We start from the raw sequence: 26,265 nt of genomic DNA on the forward strand, positions 1-26,265 counted from the left end.
TAGTCTTAGGGTTAGCTCTCCTTGTTGTCAGGGCCAAAAACTCAGTATAACTCACCACAGTATGACCATGATGTTACGACTTTGCAAGTTGCATTGGTTATCAGTCGTCTTCCAGATAGAATTCAAGGTTATTGTCCCAAAAGGGCTTTTCCAAAAGACAACTAGACTTTCTTGGTGTTATTTTTCTTTGAAAATAATTCGCTTCTCACTCAAGAAGCTTCTTCAGTTCTTCTTGCCTTTTGGAAAAGCACCTTTGGGACAATCATGATCTGGATGATTGAGGATCTCATAGACAGTTCACGGTTATTACTTTTAAATTTCTTTAAGGCTCACATAGATGATTAAACAGTGATTAAACAGTGGGGTCCTCTAATCCACTTGATTGGCTTTTCAGTCCTTAGATATTTGTACAGGACTGAGGAATTAAGAAAGGTAAAGTGGGCTGTCCCATACAACAACATTCGATCCTGCTTCGGCAAGAAAAGCCCATTAGAAATTGCTTCAACAAAGCCAACCCCTTTGTTGCAGCCAATGTTCTGCTCACCCTCTGCAAACCCTGCCAAGCTATTTTATGCTCACCTTGAGGAAGGTCCTCGTGCAAGGAGCCTGCATGACTGGGGCTGGAGGGAGGGATTTCAGAACCAGGCACATCTCCATTGGGAGTTAGAGATATATGGCAATTCCAGCCAGTCTCAAGACCCATCTTCTCAGCAAACACCTGTACAAATTTATTTATTCATTAAATTTATACGCTGTCCAAAAATGGAAGGCAAGAGAGAAAATGAAATAAAAGCAGTGATTTAGGCTTACAATTCAGATTCAATTTCAAGATCACATATTACAAGATATTCAAGTGTTTATTTTGATCAAAACCTTTCTGGTTATTTTGATTAAAGAGTCATCAATGGTACATTAAAAATTATGTATGTTCTAAAAATGTATACACGTTTCCAAATGTTGTTTGCCTTTAGTAGCTGGAGAACTATTTTTGGAGCAGAACAAGTATATTCCCATTTTGGACACACAAGCCTATCTAGAGTTACTATGTCTAATTTACTATTATAGTAATATATATTGAAATAAATCTAATGGGCATTTAATAAGATTCTTCCTTAATATACATCTTCCAATAACAAAAATGTACTTTGGGAAAAATTTATCATGATCACAAATGGAAGAACATTCCATTACTAAAGTATTAACTGTGGTATTTTGTAGGAAAGAGAAGAGGGAGGAGAAAGTATTGTAAATTAAAGGGATTAGCTAAAATACAATAAACATATCAAAAGAAGAAACCATTAACATTAGTTCAGAATTAGTCCCAGGATGAACAGGACCACTGTGTCCTCGACATGGCTGCCACAGGAACAAGCCATGCTAAAAAAATGATGTAAAAAGCAAAGGAATAGCTTACCTTACTCTTCAGCTCATCTTCCAGGGAGAAATAGACAAAACGAATGCAAGCATTGACTAGTCCTTCGATGAGGCGAACGACATCAGATCGGGCCTGATACTGGGAGGAGACCATGCCCATGAAGATCTGGCCACTCAAAGCCTGGATACAGTCCTCCTTCTCCATCACTTCCCCGATCCCTTCTTTGGGCATGTGAACAAGAGCAAATGCAGAGGCAGATACGCCATGGAGACATAGGTAGCCAAGGTGGAACGCAGAGATAGGGACCAATATCCATCAGAGAAAATGCAGGACATCCATTTAAAGGATCAAGAAGGAAATGTGGCCAAAAAAGCCCAGCGCAACACATACATATATGCAGTGAAAGAGGGAAAGAGAAAGGAAGAAAAAAAAATGCTCATCAGTTATAAAAGGTCAGTGAGAGAAAAGGTATGTGCAAAGCTATCAAGAGAACACCCAAATCCCAGAACATTTTAAAAAGATAGTGGGAAGGTTTGGATGATTAATGTCTTCTTAGCAAACATCCACATCAGCTGGAAGTAAGGAAACTGACTTGGAAGAGACCACTGTTATTCCACTTCTCATGCCTTGTGCTAACTGGGATGTTTAAATTAGTTCTTTACAATCAGCTAAAAGAAGATCCTTGAGGAACTTGCCAAGCTACAGCAGCAAGACTCATGCTGGATCAAATTAATCCTTTTTCCGATGACAGGGCAAGCTTGTCCAAACAACTATTTTATGTTTCCCTCTCAGCACTTTTATTCAAGTTAAAAAAATAAAGATAAAACTAATGCAGATTAAGAATATATATATATATATATATATATATATATTCTTAATCTGCATTAGTTTTATCTTTATTTTTATTTTTTTTAACTTGAATAAAAATATTATTAAAAAAGCAAATATCAAGAATTTAGGTAAGCAGAATTCTTTCACAATTGCCAGATCAGATGGTGACCAGGAAAGGACCTTGAACCAGGAAAATGAATCCAAGTGTAATGAGATCGTTGTGTAATTACAGTGCCTTCTATAAGAAATAAACATTATTTAAACAGAGAATTCTCAATGAGACAATATCTTTTGGAGCACAAGTAATTTTGCATTTACCATAACAGCACCTTGATTGGCATTTTGAAGAATAACATCATAATTGAAGGTGAAAATCATCTGACCCTGTCTGTATTTTTACATTTTATTATCCCCCCGCCCTCACCCTAATACTATTTTCCTCCCTGAAACATATTTTAAAAGCTATGGTGAGCCTGTTTCTCCAGCAAATCTCAACTACAGTGGCGAAGCACGTACCATCTGAGCTCCAGCTATTTCGGCGGCTGTTCTGCTTGATGGGTATGGTTCCTGGAAGATCACAAGAGGTGAAGATGGCATTTTGCCCAGGGACCTGCACCAGTTCTATGCATTTGCCGTTCAGGAGGGAAGACAAGGCACAGTGCATGGGCTTATAGGAGAAGGCAGAACAATAACCCGAAAGGCAGGCACGCTGGTAGAAATCCAGCACTTTCTTCCTGAGAAAACAGAAGACAAAAACCATTAGAAACAATGTCACCGATTTTACTGTTGTTGTTATTGTTGTTGTTAGTTGTTGCACAAGAAACCTTTGTGTTTATATAAGCAATGGCTGAAATATTGAATTTCCTTGAAAAAAATATTATTTCAGACTCATCCTTTCAATAATTCTGGAGAGGTCAGGGAGATTAAAACAGCCTAGTGAGGAATGAAAATACAGGGAGGCTGTCAGGCTGCTGGAAGGGCGAATAAGAAAACAGGAGGTGGGAGAGTGGTAAAAATTGGAATGGAACATTCTGGGAGAAGTTGAAGTAATTGATGAGATTTGCTCTAGTGATCAAGGTGCTGGCTTAGAAACCAGGAGCTGGTGAGTTCTAGTCTCACTTTAGGCATAAAAGCCAACTAGGTGATTGTGGACCAGTCATCAGCCATCTCACTGTTTTGAAGAAAACAGGAGGAAGAAGGACTATTAGGTATGTCTGCAGAGAGGAAGAGAGTGAGGGAGAAAGAAAGAAAGAAAGAGAGAGAGAGAGAGAGGTGGAATAAAAGTATAATAATGATGATTATGAGCACTGTTATCATTACCATGCTTTTTTTTTGTTGCTGCTGGCCTTCTACCTTATATATATATAGCCATTTGGTTTTTAAAGATGCAGCCTGAAATACTAGAAAAGGCTGTAAAATCAACTTGGTTCCAGACAAACAGGTCACAATAAGGGAGGCTTGACAAGCCAATTCATCCTGTACTGAGGAGTATGGACTGACAAGCTGCAAAAAATTCAGAGCCATCAGAGGCAGCCCTCTCCCCTCCTAACATTAGGGCTACTCTTTATTATGCATAACCAGTCATAGTTCTACAATACTGCCAATATGTTTTTGATAAAATATAGGTCTATGTTTTTGTTTCCCCTTTGGAACATTCTTCCACTACCACCGCCCCCAGAGGCGAGGTGCGCCCACCACTCTTCTCACTTTTCAAAAATGTCTAAAGACCAGGCTCTGCCATCTTGCCTGGAGCTCACAGAGGAGATGCAGCTGTGGGGCTGGTTAGCGCCCCAAAGGCCCTCCTCCTACCTTTGAATGAATGTTTTAATATAGCAATAGCATTTAAGTTTATATATTGCCCCATAGTGCTTTACAGAACTCTCTGGGCAGTTTCCAATGTTGAAGCATTATTTGCACATTGCCCCCAACCACCTGGGTCCTCATTTTACTGACCTTGGAAGGATGGAAGTCTGAGTCAACCCTGATCCCAGTCAGGATTGAACGCCAGGCTTTGGGCAGAGCTTGGAGAACTATCTTTGCTTCTATTTTATATTCAGTTTTTATTTCTTAACATTTTATTTGTACACCATCCAGAGTTCCTCTGTGAGGGAGATGGCTTCTAAATAAATGTATTTTCCTCAGTAAAGAAATTGAGCTCTGCAAACAGGTCCCAACTGAGTCACCATGAGCACTCTTCAGAGTGAGGGCAAAATCCCTGGTACAAAACATTCATCCCGAAAAGCCACTGCTCCAGCAATCTGTGTTACAAAGCCAATGCCCCTTAAGAGGAAGCCTAAAGAGGCCAGAAGAGCAGTCTGTCTACCTGTCAGAACCAGAAAGTGGGTAGATATCCGAGCCATCCCAGAAATCTGTGCAGGCCTCCAGGATGATGTCAGCAGTCCCATGGGAAAGCATCTGCTCCGTGCCTAGGACAGAAAATTGGGCCTAAATAGCAAGCCTGAAGATGGCTTGCTGGCAGGCTCATTTATTTTACAGCTTCCACATCATCTACAAGCATCTTCTTCCACTGACAAAAGAACAAAATGGTGATGACTGAACAGAGCAGGCCCTAAAAATAACCCAGTGCCTGTCATCAAATTATCACAGATCACAGCCTGTCAGGAGCCACAGCAGGACAAATCCAGCTTTTCTATTTCGTTTTCTTATGCCAATTAGAGTTTTATTAGTGCAATTGACAAAGTACCTATCATTTTTCCACACTCAGAGACTTATGCAAGGTCTACAATAAAATAAGGAGCATTTCTTTGAGGCAAAATCTCTAACCTGTTCAGTGTCAAATACAGGACGCCTATATGGCAAATAATGGCTGTCCCCGGGGACTGATTGTCATCCTTTACCTGTCCTATCTCTTCCCAACATTGGGTCTCAAAGCAGGGCAAAGCTTTGTATTAGAAATATATACATATACCTGAATAATAGATAAGTATATAGAACTGTAACAGTTATTGTTAGAATGATTTGTCCCACTATGCTTTTTGTTTTGTTGCATTTTCCTTTTTTTTGTTAAAGCGCTTTTCTATTAATTAAAAAGTAATAAATATGAATAAAGAAACAAGGCAAAGATATCCCCATTTCTGAACACACTGGTGTGTCGAAAAGGAATTTCTTCTGCTTCTGTGTAAGGGAGATTCGTTTTAATTGGAAATCCTATTGCTCCCTGCCTTCCTTCAGAAACCAACCATTCCCAGCATCGGCCCTTTAAATGCAACCAGACTACAGTACTTAGCCAACACAGCTCTGCTGGCAGGAAATTCTGGATTTGCTGTCCTAATACAGCAGCACTGTGCCAAGAAGTTAAGGAACAATATCCTGGTAATCCTGGAAGGTAATCAAAATGCACTGTTTCTAATACAGTTCTTAAGTCCAACTAGATTTTAAGCATTATTTCAATGCTTAAAATCTAGTTGGACTTAAGAACTGTAATTGTAATAAAAATCAATTCTGCTTTCTAAACCTATTTACCTTTTTACAGAGCCTACATACCTTCAGGGCAAGTGTGGAATATATACTCAATTCTTTAAAACAAAAGACAAAGGGAACTAACAGAGAATAAACTGAAGTGAGACACTTGGAAAAATCCTAATATTCTAGTTTCGGCTGGAAGTATACCCAAGGCCTTAAACTTCCATCTTACAAGCCTCAGTCAAGAAAGTTAGTTAATTTTGGAAAACCTTTTGTGATGTCAGTGGAATAGCAACGTTTCTTCCTCCTGGCACTTTATTATAGATTCAAGTGCACACCTCAAATCTTTGAGTTAGCTATGGGGGCTGCCTGTTAAATTGAAATCCCAGAGGCTGAACACAGCAGTTTCACAATCTTACTGGTTGTGGTGTCTCTCACGAAAAGGCTGATCATGTGACTCAAAGGCGGCCTCCTCTTGGTGATGAAGGAGAGCTTCCCAAGCATCACTTCTTTCACCATCTCATCGGAAGGCAGGCGGTAGAGGGCCATGTAGTTCTCCTGCTTGAAAAGCTCTTTGGCACCCGGTGTAAACCCTAAGGAATGAAAAGCATCAATAGAAAAGGAGAACACCACAAGGAAAGATTGCCCAGATCACACAAAATAAGCAGCAGCTCTTCTCATTCACGCACTGTTCCCTTCTGGCCAGCACCATCCTCTGGATAGCACCTCCTGCTAAATAACTTCACCATCTTGTTTCCTGCCTATTTGGCACTCCAAAATGAAACATCAGGTGTCAAAAACAGATACACCACCAGGTATAATTCCCCTTAAAAGCAGAATGATTCTGTGGGTGACTGACCTTACCCTAGAGACCTACAGTTGACTAAATTTGCAGCATTATAAAAGTCTTTCTTAAAATGTGGTAACTATACAAACGATAGTAGTTTATGATTGTCAGGCATGGACAAGGTGTATTATTACACACGGTTCTGGTATGGATGGATGTTGAAGGCTTAAACCAATTAGGGGAAACGGAAAAGTTTATAGGAGGACCTAATCCTCTTTTGTACAGCCATTTTGGGTATCTTTTGATTAAAAGAAAGAAGTTAGAAATCAGACAGTTTACCTCTGAATTTCAGCAATATTCTTTGGAGGCTAAAATATGAGCTGCCTATCTTTGGTACGGTCAATACTGGGTCTAGAAACTGGATGTTAAAGTTTACAACTGCAGATATAAGACTTGTACAGACTAAACGTTTACTAATTGTTTGCATAGACTTATTTCACATGTACAGAAAGTCCTTGTACATCCCCATGGTCATGTGATCAAAATTTGGGCAAATGGCATGTATCACCATTTGTAATCTTCCCAGCTGATTTCCGACAAGCAAAGTCAATGGGGGAAATCCTATTAGCTTAACAAATGCATGATTCATTTAACAACGGCAGTGATTCGCTTAACTGTGGCAAAAAGGTCATAAAATAGGGCAAAACTCACTTAACAACTGCCTTACTTAGCAACAGAAATGTGTTTTCAATTGTGGTCATTAAGTCGAGGACTACTTATAAACACTATTGTCTTTTGGAATTTAACAAGCCAAACCAAGTGGAACTTTCTCCCTATATCTGTTACCAGAATTTTAACAACATGTTAAGAAATCAAATGAAAATATGTTAGCCTAGAGATTTTGTTTTTCAGGCTACAGAGCCTTTTGCAGTTTAAAAGAAAACCCCAAAAGTGCTGAACAAGAAGCAAAGCTGTATTGATAGAAATAGATAAGATTTGTTTAAGTGGATTTTTTTATTCACTTGTAGTCTCTCATGGAACCCCATCAGGTTTTGATAGAATCTATTTTTGATGAAACTGAACTCTCTAAGGCGGGGGTCTCCAACCTTAACAACTTTAAGACTTGTGGACTTCAACTCCCAGAATTCCTCAGCCAGCAAAATTGAAGTCCACAAGTCTTAAAGTTGCTAAGGTTGGAGACCCCTGCTCTATCTAAGGTTCGGTTTCAAAATCCCTACCTGAAGAGAATTGAGAAAGAAATGTTATGTCTCAGTTGTCCAGCATCTCCTGCACTTATGTCCCTGACCATGGGCATTTCTGCTAACAAGGAAGCTATGCACTTTGTGACGTCTTCTTTAAAACAAGGGAGATATGTTATCACCTGCTCCATACCTATTAGTCTGGCAAGTTCACAAAGCCCCCAGGGTATGTGAACCGGCAAGACAGCATGATGCGTCTCTTGCAAGGCGAGGTTACACAAGTGGTCAGAGAAGCGGCAGAGGGGTTCCGTCACACTCGCGTTGCACAAGTTGAGCAGCACATTCAGGCCCAGGGGCTTCAGAGAGGTCAAGTGCATCTGCCAGTTGGAATCATCAAACTGGATGCAGGAAGGATTCTGCTGATCTTGAGACAGGCTAAGCATTTCCAAATGGTAATCGCAGACAAAGTCTTCGGCCTCGCAGGCTAGGCCATCAATGTCACCTTCCACCTAGGCCAGTAATAAAAGACAGGCTTGATCAATTCTAACTGGATTTTTAAAAGTGGGTATCCCAAATCAATATGGCTACAGTGATAGAGAAGGGGCCAGCCACTCCTTCCCTTATATCAGATGTGGGCAAGTGTGGCAACTTTATGATCTGGGGACTTCAATTCCCAGATTTCCTGAACAAACCATGCTGGCTCAGGAATTCTGGGAACTGGAGTCTACAGGTCGTAACATTGTCATAGTTGCCCACCCCTGCCTTATAAATATGCATCTGTTAGTCTAAGGTTTCTAAGAGTAGGTTACACATGCCCATTAAAGCTCTTCCATTTCATTATTGAGGTCCCAGAATAATATTACTTTTTCATATCAGAAAGCAAGACTCAGACTTAGAGTAAACAATCAGGGGATTGGATGACAGTGAAAATTATAGGCAAAAAAAAAATTGAAACTAAAATGTGAGGGGTCATTTGAACTCTCTTCAGTTTGCATGGTTTTTAGACTTGGTCGTTCTTTCATTCTCCAGAGTTCTGCTGATGTCATAAGTCTCTGGAGAATAAAGACAGGACATAAAGTCAAAAGATATATGAGAAACAGCCTCAAGAGCCTGAAGAAAGCTGTCTCTAATTGGATTTTAAAGAAAAGACAACAAATGGCAGATAGCTTTGTTTAACAAACTGAACAAACCAGTTCTTATTTGATTTTTCAGCTGCTTACTGATTGTGACTGAGTAGCAACTGTGAAAATAATAGGATATGTAAGAGTAGCCGTACTCTCCTCCTCTGGTCGCTGAAGCTGAATGTGAAAGCATTGCTTCCGTGTGTTAAGCTTTAACATTTATGTTTATCAATATGAGAGAAAATTAAAGAGAATCCAGGAACTGCAGTCTATATGTTACTTAAGAAACCTTAACTGGAAGTCACATGATTGAAGTTAACCAAAATGACCCCCAATTACAAATGAAATGGTCATGCAAATGTGATTCAGAAGCTCCTCAGATTCCATGCAACCAAAGCATTTCTCTATGCCTTCAGGCTTTTAAACAGGCAGGGGAAAAAATCCTGTTTCTTTAAAGGGTCCTCTTATTAGAGATGCTGAAAAAAAGAGGTGGTTGCTGTAACGACTGCGGAGGAATGGGGTACCCACACCTACTGAGGCATTTCTGAATAATTGTTGAAGTGTGCACAACCCAAGTAAACAGTTCCCCAAAATCTTTTTTAAGGATGCTCACTATATTCTTTCTTAAAACCTCTTCTAAAATTGGAGTTCCCAAATATTTCCCAGGTCTTTTCTTTATCTTCTATTACACATCCCAGTCTCAGATCCTAGAGCCCTCATAATCTATTGTCTGGTACTTCATGATGGAAATTCTCACTAATACAAGTATTATTAACATGGAGTAAAGAGGGCAGTACTCATATTGGTAACCTTGTTTCCTTTGGATCAGTGTTTTTCAAAGTTGGCAACTTTAAGATGTGTGCATTTCAACTCCCAGAATTCCTCAGCCAAGTATGACAATCACTGCTCTTGTCATGCCCCTGTCAGAGTCTGAATCCGAGGAGGAAGACTAACAGCTGACAGGGAGCAGGAATGTGGCTCCCTTGACTGTGGAGGAAACTGGGGAAGGGCAAAGTCCAGCTGGGCAGAGCAGGGAAGAGGTAGAATAAGGGAGAGGGAGTTCAGAGGAAGACCCAGGTCCACCCCCTCTTCATCCTAGGGCAAGCAGGGAAGAACAGAGAAGAGAGCAACGTGGGTTGCATGGCTTACGGGGATGAAAGAGCCCTGATTCCCTTCATTAAGGCACACCTGGGAAGAGAGTTTAAAGGAGAGGCAGCTGAGAGCTGCGTTTGCTGGGAACAAATGTGATTTAACTTGTGTGGACTATGGTTATCTGCATTCCTGGCATCCTCCCAAAGGGGTTGATTTACTACCGCTCCTTTACTTCTGGAATTCCTTATCTTGCCCTGTCAGATTAATTACTTCATTTTGCCTTGATTGGACATAAAGCTTCTGTTGACAACGTTTTGGACTTGAATATCTGCAGTCAAAGGCTGTTCCTGGGAGAGTTTTTCTTCAGACCAGAACGTAACCAGGACATTGGGGACAAAGTTGGAGCTAATAAAGGGACTCCTACTGATTATCTGACTGTGTTGCCTTTGTGCCACGTCCCAGGTCATCACAGTTCTGTAGATACCCATGTTGGCTTTGTCTCCTGCATGAAATGAAGACAATGGGCCAGAAGAGGTTCGCCCTTCATTACCTGAGTTGTCTCCTCATCTCCTCCTTCAATGTCTTTGCTGAAGCTCACATTAGATCCTGAAGGGTGCTTGCTACGACCTGCTGGTTTCTTGTGAATCTGAGTATCAGAAGACTTGGGAGTATTGCTGGTGGACCACTCAGCCCTGTCTTGCTCGTTGCTGATGCGAACCATGTCCGACAAGGGGCCTGAGAGCAAAGCATCCCTTTCATGAGGCTGTAATATAGCATAAGTAAAAGAGGTAAGAAGAAAACCTCTGCAAGAGGAAACAAGCACGCGGACTATCGTAGATATTTACGGATAAGCCGAGTATAGGTAGTGCTTGACATATGACCACGCTTGAGCCCCAAATTTATGTCACTAAGCAAGACATTTATTAAGTGAATTTTGCCCCATTTTATGACTTTTCCTGCCACAGTTGTTAAGCGAATCACTACAATTGTTAAGTTTTACTAACTTAAAACTTAAGTGAATTTGGATTCCCCATTAATTTTGGGACACTGCAACTGTCATAAATATGAATCTGTTACCAAGCATCCAAATTTTGATCATGTGACCATGAGGATGCTGCAATGGTTGTAAGTGTGAAAAACAGACACTTTTTTCACTACCATCGTAACTTTGAATAGTCACTTGTTAAGTCAAGGATTACTTGTATTTTAGGTGCCAAAATAGACTCAAAAATTATGTTTTGTTTATCTGATCAAGGCCAAATAAAAGACTTAGTTATATCTGGTTGTCCTTATTTGACTTTTGTTAACAAAGAATGATAAATAACAATAGCACTTAAGACTTATATACTGCTTTATAGTGCTTTACAGCCCTCTCTAAGCAGTTTACAGAGTCAGCATACTGCCCCCAACAATCTGGGTCCTCATTTTACCCACCTCGGAAGGATGGAAGGCTGAGTCAACCTTGAGCCTTGGTAGGATTTGAACGGCCAAATTGTAGACAGCTGGCTGCAGAAGTAGCTTGCAATACTGCACTCTAACCACTGCGCCACAGAGGCTCCTAATAAATGAAGCATTTGGATTTTTGTTTTATTAAGAAATGGGCTATGAGAAGAAGGGACTTTATGTTGCATTTAGAGATAGCGACAAGCTGTCAAAATTGTTTTCACTTGTTGGGATGAAGGGGAAAGCTATCCTATGTTCACCTTTCTTCTTTTCTTTTTATTGCTACAATTTAAGTGCAGAATTTGAGCATGCATCTGCAGTGTTTAACTGGTGTTACCTTGCAAATGAAACAAAGGTCAGGAAGACCAAGACACAGCTCAGAGCACCTGTATCCTTTATGAATGCATCCCTCACCTCTTCATCCATCTCTGGGTGGCAGAAGGAGCGTGTGGAGAGTTCGTCTGTCAGATCTTCATGGCTGCTGTGAGGAGGTTCCACCTTGCCACTAAAGAACAAAACCGTCTCTGGACTGGGGTTAGGCCAGGACAGAATTCCTTGCTTATCCACACAGCAGAGCACCTAAAAACAAGCCCAAGACACCTGACAAAACCCCAGAGATATACAATAAACTATTGGGCAAGGCTATGTCTGAATCAGTGAGCCAGACACAATGTTCCATTGTTTAAACACAATGAAAGACAAATGGCCATTTCCAAATAACCATCAATCTCTCGAGACTTCTTTTTATGTATATTTTTGAATGCAGAAATACTTTCCCCAATATGTGCCGATGCTATAAAATAAAGCAAAGTAAGAAGGCAACAAGGCACAGTCCTAGCTCAGGGAGAGATCAGCTAAGGCCAAAAGGAATGACAATTAGCAGTGTGTGGTGTCCTTTATAACTCTTACTTACTGATCTTCTATCACATTTCATGTTTTGGACAAGAGTGAAGACTCCTGTGAAATATAGGTGGACAGTAAAGCCCAAGAATAGATTCTTAGTAAATTAAAATGTTAATGTTCTAAAAGCTGAAAAGGACAAGGGCATGCCTACTGCTCATTTGTAGTTTATTGATTTAAAACTGGATACCTCAGCTTTATCATTTTTTTTCTACGTAGAAGAGACTACTGTCAGTCCAGCCAAGATAAAGAGCTTGCCAATCAGTAGCAACTTGATATCTTGGGTCCTCAACCTAAAATCAATCTGACCATATTTCTGAACCATTATTTCATCAATATCTAGCTCACACGTTCGGATAGATTTTAGAAGAATTGTTTGCAACCATAAAGGAAACTAGCCAATGAGACATCGGGCAGGGAAGTCTATGCTCCTTTTTGCAACTCTTCTTGCAATCAGACTTACTGTGACAGATCCCAGACTGTGAAGCAGACTAGAGGTGAAGGTGAGTGTTGGTGACTTGCCCTTCAGAACTTGCAGGAAATGGCTCCAGATACACCGTAACATTTCCTACCGAAAAAGCCATAACAACTAGTCAACTAAATGAGGAAGAATGACAACTTCAAATAGACTTAAGATAGGAACATGGTTATTTCCAGAAAGGCAGGATTGGTAGCAAGTGACAGTTTAACATTTCCACAGAAACTAAGTATAGCAACCTGCATATAAATCAGATCTCTAGTGCATGACAAAGCTTGTAGGGAATGTTGGACTTGCAATATGTACAGGAAGTAGGATGATTCAGAGGGGTTTTTTTTGTCTTTCTTCCCTTCTGTTCTTTCTTTCTGTCTGTCTGTTATTATATTTCTTGTTTTATTTTGTATTGTGACAAATACAGCTCTAAAAATTTGAATGTTGACAAACATGTATCTAAAAAATATCAGTGCAGGCAGAATTCTGAATTTCACCTTAGATTCAGCTTTGCGGAGCAATTCTGAGAGGATTGTTCAATCTAGGATATTTAAAAAAACAGATACATATCCTCTAATGTTAATTTTTCTTAAAATATGTGGAAAATAGATGCTGAACAAACAGGTCTTTGGTCTAGTCTAGTGCAGTGGGATTCATATGGCTACAATTATGGCTAGGATTCCATTGTTCACCTACACATGCCTAGAATTCCATTTAGAATTATAGAATTGGAAGAGATAATTCAGTCCATTAAGTTCAACCTATGCTCCATGCAGGAATACAAACTTGAGCATCCACAAGAGGAGGATATCCAATCTCCACATGAAGACACCAAGTAAACAGGAGCCCATTATCTCCCTTGCTTCCACTGTCAAACTGCTCTTACTATTAAATAGGGGGGGGGGTTCCCCCTAAAAATCAATTTGAATCCCTCTTTCTGTAATCTGAAACCATTGCTTCATGCCCTCAACTTTGGAACAATAGGGAACAGGTTTTGACCTTCTCTGTGACATCTCTTCAGATATTTGTCTTCCTCAGTCATTTTTTTTTCTCAAAGCTAAATATGCAGTTTCTTTAGTCTATCTTCATGTGATGCAGAAAAATGGAAGAAAAGTTTAGTTAAGTTAGCTACATTTCTTTAAAAAAAAACTTAACATGGGAAAAGAAATGCTATCTCTCCCTTCCTCTCTCCTCCCTCTCCCTCTCTGCAGTATTGTTTCAAAGTACAGAGGATTGCTCCAAAGAACTAAAAAATTAGACACCAGTTCATCATCACCCACCTGAATTTATACCACAGAAAATTTGCCCACTTAATACTACCATTTCTTATACACTCATTACTGAATACAACTAGCAATCGAAATAGCTTCTTAATTTAGATAGAGGAAAGCAACAAGTTCCACCAATGAACTGTTTCTTGATTTGGTAAAACTCTAGTTGTTGTTTTTTTTCCAGATAATGGTAAAGCATATTCTCTTTTCTCAGTTTAGATGGCCTTATGAGGCAACCTGAGCATCTAAGAAAGAACCATTAAACAGGTTGAAGTAATGAATGATAGGAGTTCGGATCCCATTAATCAGATTATAACATGTAGACTACCTGGATAAACTTTGAAATTGTACCACCCATTTGATCCATCTAATCTCATAGAAATACACAGTTTCTCATATTTAACTTTCCTAAATCTAATTCTGACACACAGACATAGAGTATGCAGCCTGAAATTCTTAGGATGCTTTTTTCCAGTCCCTTGGACCATCTGTCAGTTATTTTCATTCAGCTAGATAAGCAATGTGAATTATGTGCTTCCTTAAAATAAACTTTTGAAAAATTCCACAGGCGTACTTCAAATGCCCTTTTGTTCTCAAAAAAAAATCAGATGAAACTGGTACGCTGTAACCATTCACTATAGGGAAGAGAGTATAGAAAATGTGTGCAGTAAGAGTACAAACCATCACAGTATAGCAAAATGAAAGTGTCAACAAGCCAAAGATACAGAAAACAAGAAGAAGAGGCCAAGCATTTGGAAACAAGGAAGGATGGACTGCACAGAAGAACACAGAACAGGATGCAAGACTGTTCAATAAAATAATACCTGGGAAGATACCACCTCTGTGTAGCTACTGAGTGTGTCTTCTGAGAACTTAGCCAGCTGCAGCAAAAAAAAAAATAACATTGGTTACTACCAAGATATTTGGAAGGGATGCATGAAGAAAATCCTTCTGAAAATATTTGTCACCACTAGGATACACGAATGAAAGGAGATCTCTGTAGGCTAAGCTCTACCTGAAAAGTATGCTACCTCGGATATTCCTGTAGAAATTGGGAGGAAAAAAAAACAGCCCAAAAGAACCAAGTCTCCTTTTTGACCATGAAAAGATACTGAGGGACACAGCAACTTAATCTTGGACTAATATTAAAATTTAAAACAAGCTTTTGGTTAAAAGCAAACACATCCTAAATTAAAAATGAGCCAAAAGTAATCAAGATAGCTGTTAAGGTGGAACGTAAGGAGCAGCAGCATCAAGTAGAAAGTGATTCAGAAGAAGACTTGGAAGAGGAAACCAGTCAGGAAAGTTGAAGGCAAAATTAAAGAAACAGGGAGAAGAAGCAGAAACATGCAGGCTGGGAGAACAAAGAGTCTTAATTCCAAACCCCAGACAAAGGGAAAGCATGGAAAGGAAAAGAGATATATAAACCAAGAGGACAGAAGCATGTAATTGTGCGAGATGATTTTGGTGGCAAAGTGCTACAAGAGACAGTGCTACTTTAAGCCAAAGCAGAAGTGGCAAAGACCCAATTAAGCTTACAGAGGGCAAAAAGCAATGATACAAGTCTACATTTGGGGTGTAAGCGTATTGCCCAAAGAACCACAATTTCTGGACTCTGGAATGGAGAAGGGAAACACTGAGAATACGAGCACTGAAGCAAACAATGAAGAGGCTGGAGAAAGGAAGAGGAGAATAAGGACACCAAGCTTCACATGCCTACAGCAAGCAAGCAGAGATGGAAGCAGAAGGAATGGAAGAAGCAGAACAAGACTGAATAGGAGAAGCAGAAAGAAGCAGGAATGATATAAATCAGTTGACAGTAGAATCTACACAATCAAGAAAAAAACATTATTCCTGTTATTGGTAAACCCCCATAAGGTCTGCAATTCTAAAAACATATATAACATCTAGTTATTCATTAGAAAGGTTACACAATTCAGAATCAAAAGACCAGTGCAAGCTAAGATGGAAACTTACCAACTACCTTCTACAGAAGTCTGGAAACCCTGCTCATGAAAATGTTGAGAATTGCAACACCAGACGGTCTATCAGATCCTCTGAATAATTCCCATTTTGTTCATGCTCAAAGCCCAAACCAGTTTCAGTTTTGTCCCTTTATCCCTTTAACCACTCCCTAAGGAATACCTCCAATTCCAAAGAATGATAAAGAAAAAACAGGGAAAGGGAAAGAAGGAGCATAGGATCTCCCACTCTCAATATTAAAGGAGGTTTGTGAATTCCCATTCCAATTTGTTTTTCCCCAGCCCATCCTCCCACCGCTCTTTATTGTTAAAATACCTACCAAGGATGTAGGGGAAGCTTTGCTCATCTGGGCTAGAACTCTGGCTTCACCAAAAGCTGTGGCAAGAATCCATAGGACTGGAAACAGGAGTGGGAGGATAGGCAAGACTCCATTAACCTGTAATGCCATTCCAAGTGACAATGAGTACAACCACTTTGCATCGATAGCTAAGGATGTAGTACCTCCCCAGATAGTCAGTGATGACCAAAGCCATAAAGACATTATACAGGTGTCCCAGAAGCATCCTGTTTTTTAAGATCACTGAAATTACATATACAAGAATATAAACATGAATAAAGGGAAAATGCAAGAAAAGGTAAATTACAGGTGGAATCTCAAGAGCCTTAAACCCTATCTCCATGAAAGACTTATTCTTGCCATGTTTACTTGTACATCAGCAGAACTAGAATAACAAACTGGGGCTGCTAATAGGCCCATGTGCCACAGTTCCCTAAAGCTGTAATTCTCAGGATATCATATGAAGGTGTTGGGCCTGCTTCTCAGAAAGGCCTGAACACAAGTAGCAACAAATTATATTGGGTTCCCTTGAATGCCCCCTTTCCGCTGTCAAAATCAAAACAGGAGCCGAAAATCAGAGTGCAAAATAATAGCAAAATGGGCCCTGCTTCCTCCAAAGTTCTTCAACAAGTCAAATAACTGCCTGAAATATCCTTTTCACTGTGAAATGCACTCCTAACGAACACCGCTTAATAGTGGGACATAGCATATACAAAAGTATAAACATCACACAAGTATTTAATAGTAAATACAAAAGGTACTCTCTTTTTTTGGTAAGTGAGAACCAAAACCAATTTGGGGATAACAAGAGCATAGTTTTCTTTACCTGAAGCTGAAGAAACATGTATGGCCAAGGGACTATTCCACCCGCCATGAAAAAAAAACGCATGGTATTGGTGATCAGGAAGCCAAGCTGCCATTTAAAGAAAGGAAACAACATTAAAAACTCAGCTTTCAGACTCCCACCCTTCTATATCAAACATAATTATTTTATACAATGACCAGATTTGGGGTGAATCAAAGAAACTAGAACACCCATTACACAAATAGATTGGTTCACTTTATTTGCTGTTACTGTAGTTTAAACAGAGAGATGACTCTGAGACTCTGAATGCAGACTTTGTCATTTTCATTATATATTTTTTAGAAAATAGGCAAGCAATTTTCTGAAAAACAGCGCTCAAGGCAAACAGCACTTAAATTCCAAACATCAAAACAATGTAATTAAAATCTGTCAATAACACCCTAAGGAAACAGTATTTGCCAGCTAAAAGGTGCTTCAGCAAGCTTGATTTTGAAATACGGCTAAGGATAAAAGTTCATTTTGCCCTCCATCACAAATAAGATCTAGTCTGTCCCAAAGGTGCTTTTTTTCAAGAGGCAACTGGACTTTCTTGTTTTTCTTTGAAGACGTTTTGCTTCTCATCCAAGAAGATTCTTCGGTTCTGATTGGTTGGTGGGGAATGGAAGCATTTATACTCCTTGCAGATAGCTGGTCATTTGCATTCTTTTAGAGAATCACTGAGGCCACCTGGAGGTTTATCTATGTCCCCACCTCAGGGTCACCTGAGCATGCAAATGGGTGTGGAGCCGTCTTGAAACTATTGAAAGGACTATGTTGAAGATTGGAGATAGATGATGTTGTATCTCCAATCTACAATACAGTCCTTTCAACAGTTCCAAGAAGGCTCCACATCCATTTTCACCACTCAGGTAACCCTGATGACATAAATAAACCTGTAGGCAACCTTAATGACCCACTAAAAGAATGCAAATGACCAGCTCTCTGCAAGGAGTATAAATCCTTCCATTCCCCACCACCCAGTCAGAGCTGAAGAAGCTTCTTGGATGAGAAGCGAAACGTCTTCAAAGAAAAGTCCAGTTGCCTCTTGGAAAAAGCACCTTTGACCTGGATGACTGAGAATCTCCATAGACAAGATCTAGTCTGGTTTTCTTCGGAGCAGCTGCTGAAAATATTTTGTTTTGGAATTATTCCCAAACAGTCTCCCATGATGGCATGACAAAATGAATTTCTCATCTAGATCTTAAATTCCAAGCAGACGTATATGTCATTTTCGAAATAAAGAATTTCAAATTGTGCTTGTAAAGGACCAGTAGCCATTAAAGTTGTTTTCCCTGGAACAGGTCTCCATCAATATTTTGACTGAGGTTTGCAAACATTTTATTTTAAAGCAATCGTACTTAGTCCATGTCACAGTAGTCAAAACAAGAGGTCTCTCCCTATGTCATGCACTACTGTATCCAGATCACACATTTTTTTAAAATGAACACTGCAGATATATTGGTTTAACTGTGCATATATTCCCATCTTCCTTTAAAACCTGGATACCCAATACACCCATCTTACTAGTGAGATTGAGAGGGAAAGAGAGGGATCACCTTAAGATTTAGTTAAGCTATTTTCTCTTCTTCTGGGCTGGTTTATGACTGTAACAATTCATTCTCTCCCCTCTCTCTTTCTCCCTCCAAAACCATTCCGTCAGTTTTGTCTAGTTTTCTTCTGCACGCAAAACAGTTCCTTCCTATTTCTACAAATGAATATTCAAGACGTGCAAAAAAAAAAAGAATCAAGGACTATTTCTTCAAAGGCACAGAAAACCATCACTAATCAGGATAGTTCTAGTCACCTAAAACTTCACTGGACCGAAACCAAAGAGCTGCTTCTTATAATGAATTAGACATACCAGCACAACCGGAACAGCAAACTTCAGCATCACTGACTGTACTGTGAATCTCTCGTTATCTAGAGCAGTCACAGGCCGTGATAAACCCATGTCTAAACATAACCTGAAATAAACAAATGACAAGTCACTGAGGATCTTAAAAATGCTGTCAATAATGTGGTCGGCTTTGTAGCTAGCAAAATCTCTGTTAACGCTTTAAGAAGAACTCTATCCAAAATTAAGAACTTACCGAACATTTTCAATCACTGGTGTTTTTGTGACCCGAAAAAGTCGAAACATCTGAGGATTCTGGAGTCCTTTCTTCACTTCCCCACTGGGGGAAGGTGGGGGAGAAAAAGGAGGAAACAGATCCCCTGGTTCTAAGACAATGTGTTCATCATCCTTTTAGAAAAAGATAAGACAGTGACAGAAACTATCTAACAAATAGGTAAGTTAAGTAGCTTACAGAAAGTTTAAACTTCTTTAAGCAACCAACAGCAATTCATCTTACTTTAAGTGAAGGTAAAGGTTCCCCTTGCACATATGTGCTAGTCGTTTCTGGCTCTAGGGAGCGGTGCTCATCTCCATTACAAAGCCAAAGAGCCAGCGCTGTCCGAAGACGTCTCCATGGTCATGTGGCCGGCTTGACTAAATGTCAAAGGCGCACGGAATGCTGTTACCTTCCCACCAAAGTGGTCCCTATTTTTTACATGCTTTTGAACTGCTAGGTTGGCAGAAGCTGGGACAAGTAACGGGAGTCAGTAAAATGAAGACCCAGATTGTTGGGAGAAATATGCTGACTCTGTAAACCGCTTAGAGAGGGCTGTGAAACACTGTGAAGCGGTATATACGTCTAAGTACTACTGCTATTTATTATGGTTTTAAATCCATTCTTCCCATTACAGAAAGAAGTCACTTTGTCACAAGCTGTATATGCTGAAGCTTTCTGAACTATTTGGTTTCCATTTTTAAAGAATTTTTTACCATTATGGTCCTTTTAGGAAGAAATGTATGGGTGTTTCTAATACTCATGTTTACGAAGAAAAATATGAAATATTTTGAATCCAAAAAACCCCAAAACAGACTTTGGACATTCCAAATTCTTGTTTTTTACTAGTACATCAGCAGCATCATTACCATCAAGAAGAAAAATGTGAGTTACCTTAATCCCTCTAAGAGAGGTGAAAGATTCCTGTCCTGGCCTTAGAGCAACAATATCACCTTCTACCAACAGGCTTACTGGGAGGTTGACAAGGTGACCATCCCTATAGACCCAGTGGAGCGACCAGGATGGCGCAAAGGGCATGTGAAGGTCAGGGTACATAGTTTTTGTCCAGATGAGTTCTTTATTCTCTTTTAAAGCATCTGAAATATCAGATTAACAGAAAATTGTTATTAAACAAGCAGTAATGATAGAAAAATAAAGATATCAAACATATATATCATTGTTATATAGATACTGACTAAAATACTAATAGGAAAAATATTCCAGGAGGGAGGAAAGAAGTAGATAGGTAACACCAGAACAGTACCAAAAAATTAGAATACATAGTTTGTTAGCCTCCTTCCTTTTTTCTCTCTTGAAAAATGTCATTCAAGGTTAACAAACAACACATATTGGCAATCCACCACTGCAAATCATGTGCAGACTTCTCTTTCCAATGTTGTTTAAATAATTCTTTTTGGCCACCCTCCATGCATGAAGGGATTATTTGATGAGGTCCCATCCACTAAGGTCATACTGCTAAACATTGATCCAGATTTCAGTTACAGCAGGAATGTATTCTGAGTTCATTTTAAGGTCAAAATAAAAGCCTAACCTTCTCCTTCTAGCCCCGGTATTAATTAATACAATCCTCCCAGATTTGTTGGCATCCATGCCATTTTAGAGAAACTACTGTATATTCATTTGAACCATGGCAAGAGGAGTTATACTCTCCACATTTTCTGTTTTTTCAATCACTCATTTTTCAATAACTCCTACACACACCTCCTAAATAAAACATGCATTTTAATGGCATCGTTTGCAATTCATTAGTTTAGTTCATGCTACAAACAAACTGTTTGGTCTTCCTATAGAGTTTGTAAACTGCAGCAGTGGTTCTTGCAGCTTTCCCTGTAGTGCATCAAAAATCTCAACATCTGGATAACTTTGGCAAGTAATATGTTTGTTCACAGGAGACAGAACAGGATGGAGATCCGGATGGAGGGACATAAGGGAACAAAAACAGCAGCAGTGATTTGGCCAGGGGTCTTTATCAAACTTCATGTGCTTTAAGATTATCCTCTGTCCCCATAGATATGAGACATTCTTCTCTATAGTGGCAGCCGAGTTTCAAAATATCCAGCCACAGGAAGTATGCTTGCTGCATTATTCCTGACCTAGGTTAAAATTTATTTACCAAAGAATTTTTAAATTTCAAGCTTATATTGTATTTAGTTTAAATATTTTGATCACATGACCTTGGGAAAGCTGCAACAATTGTAAATGTAAAAATGGTCATAAGTCACTCTTTTCAGTGCCGTTGTAATGTTGAATGGTCACTAAATGAACTGTTGTAAGTTGAGGACTATCTGTATCCGATATTGGGGCATATGACTCCAAATTCCTTTTTTGAATGAAGACATGGTTTGCAAGTATAGAAAATAAAAAAGGAAAAAGTATTTCTATTACTGTCCTAAAACATAAGTTACAGGATACTATAGCAACATTGCAGTAACTGGAATAAGGAAAAATTGAGGATACCTATATATTTGTGCATGTATAATTTATATGACCACCGATTTTACAACAGTCTCTAATGAGATACCATCAAATGAAGGAAAACAAAATCAAACCAAATGCCTGGTTCAAATCTGTCATGAAAACATTAGGTAGATCGAAGGGGGGTTCGGGGAAGGATTGTAGCAATGACGGAATATAAAGACAAAGGAAGAAAGCAAAAGAATATCATTTTTGGACACAGTTTCTGTATGAATCTTCTAGAGAATTATCAGCTACTAGTTAAGAATAGATTATTCCTTCAGACAAAAAAAGTAGAGTGTCTTCATGGTGTAGTGGTTAAGGTGTTGGACTATGAGTAAGGAGATCCAAGTGCTAGTTCCTACTCACAACATCTCTCTAGGGATCAATGGGCCAGTCACTCCCTCTCAGCCTAAACATTCTAACACACAGGTTATTCTTGTGGAGAAAAAATGGGAGGGGGGGCATTTATGTACCGTTTTGAGCTCTTGAATGAAAATTGGGATATAAATCTATGAAATAAATAATAAAAAACAATGGCAAAGGTCCTAAGATCTGATTTTGAAAAGAATGCAGCCACATCTACTTAGGGTAACAAAAAATAATAAAGGAGGAAGAAGAGGGGGTCTTACCATTTATTCTGCTGATGATTTTCCGAAGTCTCCTCTCAATTTCTCGGTGTTTCATCCTTTCTTGCCGTCCAATCACAAAGAGGTCCAGTAGCACCAGGAAGAACAGTGCCAAGCCATTTACAATTTCTGAACCTTCACTGTTTAAAGCAAAATATGAGACGTTTTAAGTAGCTGAAAGAATTACGATCAGATTCAGAGCAGGTTTGACTCTACCTATAAATGCCAACAGGAGTTAGTAAGGAAACCTCTGCTTTAACCCAAGAAGGATTTACAACTCCTATTCATTCAAATCATGCAACTATAGCAGGAAAGTAAGTGAGATTATAACACATAAAATATTTCTCTTCGGTTCTCTCAGGGCCAGCCAACCAGAGAGCCCTTTGTCTCAGTCGGCTGTTCATAAAAGGATGCGACGTAACAGAGTTATATGTGCATCTCATTGCTAACTGCAATAGAATAAAATTAAGCTACCAGTCTGATGAAATTCTGAATACTTTATTTATTTATTTGTTTGTTTGCTTACTTATTTATTTCCCATAAATAACTCTAGGCAGTGAAATACCATAATATTTTATTCATTTAACCTTTTTAAACATAACATTTTATCCTTCACTTGAAGCCACAAGGCATCTTCGTCTGGAACTGTTCAGATTCCTGAAAATAAACAGCTTGAGTCCTTTGGTTGAAAAGACTGACTAGGAAGTCACATCTGTCAAAATTCCTTTGAATAAACTTCATTTTAAAAAAATAAGATCCTTTCAAGGCCATGCATTGGTAGCTGCAGGACTCTCCACCAAATTGCACTTTATGCCCAGTTTTGAAGCAAGGTGGAAAAAAAATCTTCATAGCAATTTTTCAGAAATACTTGGGTAAGTTTCATAAGCATGAAGGCAGCCAACAAAGGGGGGAAAGTGTGAAATCTTAAGAATGATTAGGCAGTTGCATAGCCCTATCACCAATCCTACTAGCTTTCAGCCACTAATCACATGGTCAATTATGAGCCTATCCACATACTTAAATCTTAGCACAGTTTTTATTCCATATCCATATTGGTCAAGGCAAAAACAGGAGGTTTGGGGTGGATCTTGGATTCATACTATAGAAACATAAATAAATATATATGATAATGTAAATCATTTTCTTTGAAGAATCCATTATAATCTTAAAACACACACACACACACTTCCCTGTTGTCACCAGATCAAGATACTATTATTGTAATGTGTTTTCAACCTGGATGGAAACCATTCATGTGTTTAATAAATCCTACACAATCCAGATTGAATTTGTGTGAACTTTAAAGTATGATTGTGCAAAAAAGCAAACGTGATTATGGTTTTCCATATAATATAGCAATAGCACTTAGACTTATATACCGCTTCACAGTGCTTACCACCCTCTCTAAGCAGTTTACAGAGTAAGCATATTGCCCCCAACAATCTGAGTCCTCATTTTACCAACCTCGGAAGGTTGGTCAACATTGAGCTTAGTCACTCTTGAGCTTAGTGAGATTTGAACTGCCAAACTGCAGGCAGCCAGCAGTCTATATCAACAGTTTTCTATATGAATTGAAGGGTAAGAAAATGTACAGATAACTTACCTTCCTTGGGGTTGGCTCCCATAGCAGCAGAATAGTAGCAGCATAGTTAGAAGCATCAGAGATGCCCCTGGCCAGTGAAAACAGGAACAACGGTTGCCATGATATAGAAAACTGGCCTTCCATACTTCCTACAATAGGAAAAGTATAAAGAATGGGGCTACATTCAAAAATGGAAACTAGACTTTATTATTCAACTGCAAAGATCAAGAGAAAGAACAGTGGAATTAAGTTAGAGTGGACTGCAAGGACAGTAGTTACAAGATTCTTGTTATCCATATCCCATGAGTAATAGATTGATAGACTGATAGATATTGATAGACAGATAGACAGCCAATGAAACAGACTGATGGACAGATGTTCAGGAGCCCTGTCTACAAAAAATGCTAGTTCTTTTTTCTGGCCTCTCAACAGCAGGAAATATCATAGAAATTTGACATCCTGGGATTAATACTTTTCCTTCCCTGAATGGTAAAGGTTACTGGCAACCTTTACAACCATAAATCCAGCAAAAGCTCTAACTATAAAAAAATAATAATATCCCAAATTAAAGTTTGGCATTCAATTTTCCCTTGGACCTCATGGTGGCCTAACTCTCACCCCAGCTAAGCCCTATTGCTGAAAGTTTTTCACTTCTCTGAACACCAAAAATAGCATTAGCAATTAGACTTATATACCGCTTTACAGTGCTTCACAGCCCTCTCTGAGCAGCTTACAGAGTCAGCCTATTGCCCCCAATAATCTGGGTCCTCATTTTACCCACCTTGGAAGGATGGAAGGCTGAATCTGTCTTGAGCCTGGTGGGATTCAAACTGCATTACTGCATTCTAACTACTGTGCCACTACGGCTTTGCAATCAAAAAGTAAATGGAGAATTGCTTCTAAACAAAAAATTACCTCAAATCCACACACTTAGATTATAGGTAGATAACTTCTATACAACAGGAAGTGCTAAGAGAGAGAAAATGTGTCTTCTGCATCAGGGTACCCACCAAACCAGCAACTTTCATAAATTTTCCCCAACTACTACCACTTTCCTCCAGCTTCAGAGGAATGAAGTCAGTATTATCTTAATGCTGATTGCTCACATGTAAACTGGAAATTAAATGCCATATTCCAATGTTTATTAATGCTTTGTTTTTACCTTGAGCAAATTGGATTGATTTCTTCTCTGGCATCTTTTATTATTTTTCCTAAACCACGTACATTGGTATCCTGGTACTCGTCATTAATTGTTTCCGGGAGATGCGATAAATACTAAAAATGATGAGTACCAAACAAACCACATGACTTACCAGCTGATCCTTTGTTTTTTAGTTGGGAAGAACTTCCTCTCTGTCCCTTTTCCTATGTCAGTATCCTTCCCAGCATGGCTGACTTCCTGTCCGTTCTCTGCAGCCACCCCCCCTCTTCCTATCGCAATGCATCAAATACCAAATTCAATGAGTTTTGAAGCAGCCGAGTACAAAGGTACCACTGTTATAGGTGTATTTCTGTTTTATGCTTGCTAGCTGTCCAGAGGTATCTGAATAAGATGGCTGGCCATATACATTTCTATAATTAATAAACAAATAACAATCTTGCTTACTTACGTAGTCTACAGTAAGTACCCTTGTTCACTGTTTAAGCTTTAACCTAAAATGCACAGGATGGTCTTAAAACATAAAAACAGGTAAAATTGAGAGTGATATACCTACTTTACAAAGTTGCAATGCTTACCTTCCATGAAATCACCTTTTTCCTTTCCTTCTGATGTCCTTCCAGCAATGTTGATAGTTGGTCTCTCAGAATCGTTAGGGCTTTTGTTGTGGTCAGACCCAAATTTGTAGTCATTTCATCCTGAACAGCAAAAAGGCAAATCTAATATTTCTTCACTATTTTTTTTACCAAGTCTGTGTCATTTTCTGAAACAAGTTATAGATAGCAGTGACCTATCTCCCAAAAGAACTGGCATATCCTTATCCATAATAATACTTTAAACACAAGAGTACTGCAGCTTAAAACTTTCTCTTCTTTTTTTCTTGTGGGATGACATTATTCACTTTTCAAAGTATTGAAAAAGGGGAGTGGTAATGGAAATCCTACTTTTCTTCCTATTTTATAGTTTCAAAGTTTGGTTCTTGATATCTGATTATGATCCCTGATTGGAGATCCCTGAAGTTGATCCTTTATTGGGGATCTCTTAATCCCTGATTATACCTAAATAGAAATGCCACCCTATCCATATTACTTTCCAAAAGACATTGTTCCCAAGTTGTTTCTGTATATGAGATTACATCTTTCAGAGTCTTATTGTGCTTTGATTCATGTTAACCCCATTATTTATATAAATCAAACATCGTGCCAATTTTTAAAGCAAGCCAACAGATTACGTAAAA

At 39.0% G+C, this 26,265-nt stretch overlaps 1 protein-coding gene across 3 annotated transcripts in view; it reads right to left on the reverse strand.

Annotated features, from left to right (window-relative positions):
- TMEM94 (transmembrane protein 94) overlaps positions 1-26,265 on the reverse strand; it is a 64,114-nt gene that overhangs the window by 16,714 nt on the left and 21,135 nt on the right. For 2 of the 3 annotated variants that reach the window (XM_026701976.2, XM_087924890.1), the window contains exons 2-19: positions 25,607-25,726; positions 23,891-24,018; positions 22,291-22,427; positions 20,078-20,280; positions 19,166-19,317; positions 18,937-19,039; positions 17,058-17,144; positions 16,214-16,330; positions 14,736-14,792; positions 12,635-12,739; positions 11,686-11,850; positions 10,379-10,591; positions 7,809-8,124; positions 6,049-6,222; positions 4,530-4,632; positions 2,723-2,940; positions 1,415-1,596; positions 580-718 (exon numbers count right to left, since the gene is read on the reverse strand). In XM_026701976.2, coding sequence (XP_026557761.1) covers positions 580-718; positions 1,415-1,596; positions 2,723-2,940; positions 4,530-4,632; positions 6,049-6,222; positions 7,809-8,124; positions 10,379-10,591; positions 11,686-11,850; positions 12,635-12,739; positions 14,736-14,792; positions 16,214-16,330; positions 17,058-17,144; positions 18,937-19,039; positions 19,166-19,317; positions 20,078-20,280; positions 22,291-22,427; positions 23,891-24,018; positions 25,607-25,726 — 2,719 coding nt within the window. The remainder of the gene's footprint in view (positions 1-579; positions 719-1,414; positions 1,597-2,722; positions 2,941-4,529; positions 4,633-6,048; positions 6,223-7,808; positions 8,125-10,378; positions 10,592-11,685; positions 11,851-12,634; positions 12,740-14,735; positions 14,793-16,213; positions 16,331-17,057; positions 17,145-18,936; positions 19,040-19,165; positions 19,318-20,077; positions 20,281-22,290; positions 22,428-23,890; positions 24,019-25,606; positions 25,727-26,265) is intronic. The other variant, XM_087924889.1, reaches the window with a different exon arrangement.

The sequence above is a fragment of the Pseudonaja textilis genome, chromosome 2, assembly GCF_049901715.1.
Source record: "Pseudonaja textilis isolate UNSWEBS1 chromosome 2, rPseTex1.2, whole genome shotgun sequence".
NCBI classification, from domain to species: Eukaryota; Metazoa; Chordata; class Lepidosauria; order Squamata; family Elapidae; genus Pseudonaja; species Pseudonaja textilis.